At 46.7% G+C, this 4,850-nt stretch overlaps 1 protein-coding gene across 1 annotated transcript; it reads left to right on the top strand.

Moving 5' to 3' along the window:
- Positions 1–2,784: 2,784 nt before the first annotated feature.
- Positions 2,785–3,774, top strand: ENH_00073110 (hypothetical protein, conserved; the record flags this gene model as incomplete). Its single annotated transcript, XM_013582736.1, has 1 exon — positions 2,785–3,774. One exon carries the CDS (start codon positions 2,785–2,787, stop codon positions 3,772–3,774), a length of 990 nt encoding a protein of 329 aa, XP_013438190.1.
- Between the last annotated feature and the right edge of the window lie 1,076 nt (positions 3,775–4,850).

Raw genomic sequence — 4,850 nt, 5'->3', positions numbered from 1 at the left:
TGGCCGCGAAAGCTGGCCTGCGGGACCCACGCCGGGCCTCAAAAGGACTTTTTCGGGAAATAAAACTCGAAATAAACTCCAACAAACACAAAAAACTTGGAATTATCTGCTTTTGTTGCGAAATTCCACGCGCGGAGGCTGGGGTGGTGATCTGGGTGGGTGTGCAGAAGGTGTCTGTACACCCCACCACCACCGCCACCGCCACCCAGTGTGTTGCATTTTTTGTCTTCATTTCTTCGAAACAAAAGTTAATTTCAAAATATAAGTCTTTAAACTTCAATATTTTCACTTTTAGTTCTTTTTTTGCTGTCTTTTGATGGCGGAAACCCCCCCAAAGTGACGAATTCTTCCTCCAGTGCCGCCGCAGCCGACCCTGCTTTCTCACGGAATCGGCGGCAGTTCTTTGCAATAAACCCGTTTAAACTTCCCTCCCCAAATCTTAAATTGCATTTTAATTAAAATGTTTCAAAAATGAAAAAAAAAATATCCGAAAATGGTCGATTAAACAGCAGCTCGCGGGCAGCTGAGCACAACAGCACTCACTGAGTGACTTCTTGACAACATTTTACGAAACTGCTGAAGAATAAATAAAACTGTGAAATATAATAAGAAATGAAATTGTCTTTTAATTATTTTTATTTATTCTGTGTCTATTTTGCAAGTCGGGATACTTGTTGCATTTTTTTTTCTTTCATAAGTTCTTCAACAGAATTTCCGATCTCAAATTGGGCATTTCAAATATCATTTAAAAGCATGTCTTCACAAGGAAAAGAATGCCTCTTTGTATTCTTTACAACACAAATGCAACTTTTCAAATCTTTAAATTCAAACCACTTTATATATTTTCGAAGAATGATTCGAAAGGAAATCTTTTAAATGCAACTTTGCGTCAAACAGATTCGGGTGAACATCCATGTTTGAGACAAAACGGAATCCAAAAAACGCCGTGTTGTCTCAAACAGAGTTTTCAAAACTCAAATTTTTCTCAAATTTGAATTTTGAAAACTCCTCTCAAAAATCAACTGAGACAAAACGGAATCTCAAAACTCGACTGAGACAAAACGGAATCTCAAAACTCAATTGAGACAAAACGGAATCTCAAAAGTCTAATTTGAGACAAAACAGAATCTCAAAAGTTCCAGACAAAACGGAATTCTCAAAAGTCACTTTTGAGACAAAACGGAATCTCAAAAGTCACATTTGAGACAAAATGGAATTCTCAAAATTCACATTTGAGACAAAACGGAAATCTCAAAAGTCAAAGTTCAAGTTCGAGACAAAACCGAATCCCCCAAACCCACAGTCGAGACAAAAGAAAATGGAATTTGCAATTTACAGAACTCCATTTGAGACAAAACGAACTCGACAAAAACGAAATCCGAAACCAAACAAAAAGTTCGACAAATTACCACAGAGGACAAGTCCTGTCAGATCACGAGAATTTAACGAGAATATAACCCTCCCTCTTCGTCTCAGATATTGAGAACAAATACATCCCACAAAAACTGCAAAAACCAAAACATCTCTAAATAGGTAAACAAAAATCATAGACACAATTCGCTCGATATCAAAACACAAAACATAACAAAGCTTCATAAGCCATCTTCATGGAAGACTGCAATTCTAAAACACCACAATAATGACAAAATAATTCTTAAAACACCACAAAAGATGTAAATAACAAAACCAAATCATATTCAAATCCATTCATGAAAATAAGTCATATAATAAATATATGAAGTTTGCAATTCGTTAGCAGCCGCGCGAACACGAACTGCTGACCAGAAATTCTGCTGTGGAGCCACCCTCTAGGGGCGGGCCTAGCCAATCACAGGCCGCTGAGTGCAATGCGCTGCTCATAGCTACGACAGGGTGATGCCGGAGCCACCCCGAGCGCCAGCCAAGTAAGTTTAAATAGCGTGGCAGTGGAGGCCCCCACCCTCCGCGGCCGCGAACGGCGCATAAGGCGCTGGATCTCGCGGCACCGTTTTTTTTTCGGGCGCAGAATTGTGCCTTAAAATCCTTTTTTTCGGAACTCGTGGGCTTTTTTAGGCCGTTTTAAATCCCAAAAAAATTTTTATTTATTTTTTATGGGCTTTCTTTCCCCGCGAAAAGACCCCCGCCACGCAGCACGGTGCTCCGGTGACGCCGGCTGCTCTCGCCCGCGATCCGCAGCTATTTGACCGCGTTTTTCCGCGTTTTTTGTTCTGTTTATCTTCGTTTCCTCTTTTCTAGCCATTTTGATCCATTTTAACCCTTCGGGAGGCAGTTTTCCTCCAGTTTCGCGGAGGCGCCGCGGCCGGACTCGGCCCGCCACGCAACCGCGGTGTCCATCGGTGTCCATACACCCGAATTCACGAGGCAACCAGACTTCTTCTCGACTTGACTCCGCCACTTATGCTTTTTTTTGTTGTTTTAGCTTTGCTTACGCGTAGATGAAGCTGCTGTCGCAGGCTTCCCACCCCTGGAGCCTGGAGCCCTGGTCCTCTGCCTGCCGCAGCAGCGCCGAGCCACCGCCTCCAGTTTCCCAACTTTCTCTCCAAGACAGTGCAGGATTCACATTTTCAATCAAATTTTTAACTTTCTTTTAAGCTCGGGGGGAGCTGCTGGCCAATTGGCTCTGCTTCCTGCGCAAGCCCAAGATCCCCGTCGCCTGACCACCCTGCAGCACCAGCAGCAGCAGCAGCAGCAGCAGCAGCAGCTTGACCAGCAGCAGCACTTAGCGCGCCTGGGCTCGCTGCGCTGCAGCCACCGGGCTTTGCCCAGAGCCGCCTCCAGCAGCAGATGAGGGCCCCCTCAGGGGGCCCCCCAGTAGGTTCTTGTCTGGGGCGGCGGCTCCCGCTGAGAGAACAAGAGGCCCCTAAGTCTTCCCGGAGTCTTCTGGGGCCCCCCGGGGCCCCCCTGGGGGGCCCTTGGGCCCCAGGGGGGCCCCCCCTGAGGCTACGGGGCAGCTGGGGGGCCAACAGCTTTGCTTGCATTGCTGCGGGGCCCTCCCGCAGCAGCAGCAGCAGCAGCAGCAGGTGTATGTACACACCAATCCGAGAGGCTGCTGCTGGGAATTGCTGGGCTCCTGCCTCGCTGCCGAAGCCGAGAAGCAGCAGCAGCAGGAGCAGCCGGAGCAGCAGCAGCAGCAGCAGCAGCAGGAGACTTCGGAAGCGATTTGCTGCGGTGTACAGACACCTCAGGGGCCCCTGGAGGCCCCATTTGATAAGTCTGCTGCTGCTGGTTTTGCTGCTTGTGGGGTTGTCTTTGGCAGCAGCTTTGTGGGGTTTTGGGGGAGTGTTGTTGCGTTTGCTGCCCCTGCAGCAGCAGCAGCAGCAGCCTCTGCAGCAGCAGCAGCAGCAGCCCATGCAGCAGCAGCAGCAGCTTGGGGCCCCCCTCATGCTCAGTGGGCTCGAGAGGGGCCCCCTCCCTGCCTGGGGTGTATGGACAGGTCAGCCGCGGTTCGCAGCAGAAGTGCTTCTAAAGGACTCCTACGAAAGTGCAGCAGCAGCAGCAGCAGCAGCAGCAGCAGCAGCAGCCCCTGCAGCAGCAGCAGCAGCAGCAGCAGGGGTGGGGGCCCCCCCCCGGCGACTGCAGAACGTGGTGAACATAGGGCCCCCCGATGGGTACTCTGGGTTTGACCCGCAGAACATGTGGGAGGCCTTCAAGGGGGCCCCCCAGGACTATTTGCTGCTGCTGTGGTTCATTTTGAATTTGTTTCTTGTTTGCTGCTTCTGCAGCTGGATGTGCACGCAACGCAGCTACCAGAAGGCAGTTGTTGTTTCCCCCTGACGCTGCTGCTGCTGCTGCTGCTGCGCTGCTGCTGCTGCAGCTGCTGCTGCTGCAGCTGCTGCTGCTGCTGCTGCTTCTGCTGCTGCTGCTTCTGCAGCTGGATGAGCACGCAACGCAGTTACCAAAAGGCAGTTGTTGTCTTCCCCTGACCGTGCTGCTGCTGCTACTGCTGCTGCAGCCGCTGCTGCAGCTGCAGCTGCATGTGCACTGAGCGCAGCTGCCAAGTGGAAGTTGTCATTTCCCCCAGACTTTCCGTCTATTTCTGTACTCCTGCTGCTGCGCTGCTGCTGCTGCGCTGCTGCTGCTGCGCTGCTGCTGCTGCTCTGCTGCTGCTGCTGCTGCGCTGTCGCTACTTCTGCTGCGCTGCTGCTGCTGTCAAATAAACGGGTATTTAAAGAAAATAAATGTATATATATAAATGCTTTTGGAAGGGGTTTAGAGACATCTTTATAAATATTTATGCTATTTTCCATTAAATGGAATTTAAAAATGGATTTATTTGTTCATTTGCATCTTGAAGACCTGTGTAGTTGAGCTGTACGTACACCCGAAGTATGGAATTTCGCTGTTTTGCATCAAAGGCGAAATTGGGACTTTTCATGTATTTGTCTTTTCGTGTTTTGCATCTTTAAATTGGATTTTAATTTGCATTTTTGTTTTTTGAAATATACTCTAGATTGAATTTAAATTTGCATTTCTGGTTTTTGAAATATGCTTTAAATGAAGTTTAAATCTGCATTTTTGTTCTTTGAAATATACTTTAAACGGAGTTTAAATCTGCATTTTTGTTCTTTGAAATATACTTTAGTGGAGTTTAAATTTGCATTTTTGTTTTTTGAAATATGCTTTAAATGTCTGGAGATGTAATAAGAGTTCCAGCAAATCATTATGCACTGGTGAATGTCTTTAAATATAAATGTAAAAGTAAATGTAAATGTAATATAAATAAAGTAGATTTGAATATTAATGTAAATGTGAATATAAGTGTAATATAAATAAAATAGATTTGAATTTAAATGTAGATGTGAATATTAGTGTAACATAAATGTAATGGACATGAATATGAGTGCAAGTAT

Source organism: Eimeria necatrix, genomic scaffold (assembly GCF_000499385.1).
Source record: "Eimeria necatrix Houghton genomic scaffold, Enh_scaff728, whole genome shotgun sequence".
NCBI classification, from domain to species: domain Eukaryota; phylum Apicomplexa; class Conoidasida; order Eucoccidiorida; family Eimeriidae; genus Eimeria; species Eimeria necatrix.
Note: the sequence above shows the minus strand (reverse complement) of the source record. Positions and strands in the feature narration are given on the sequence as shown.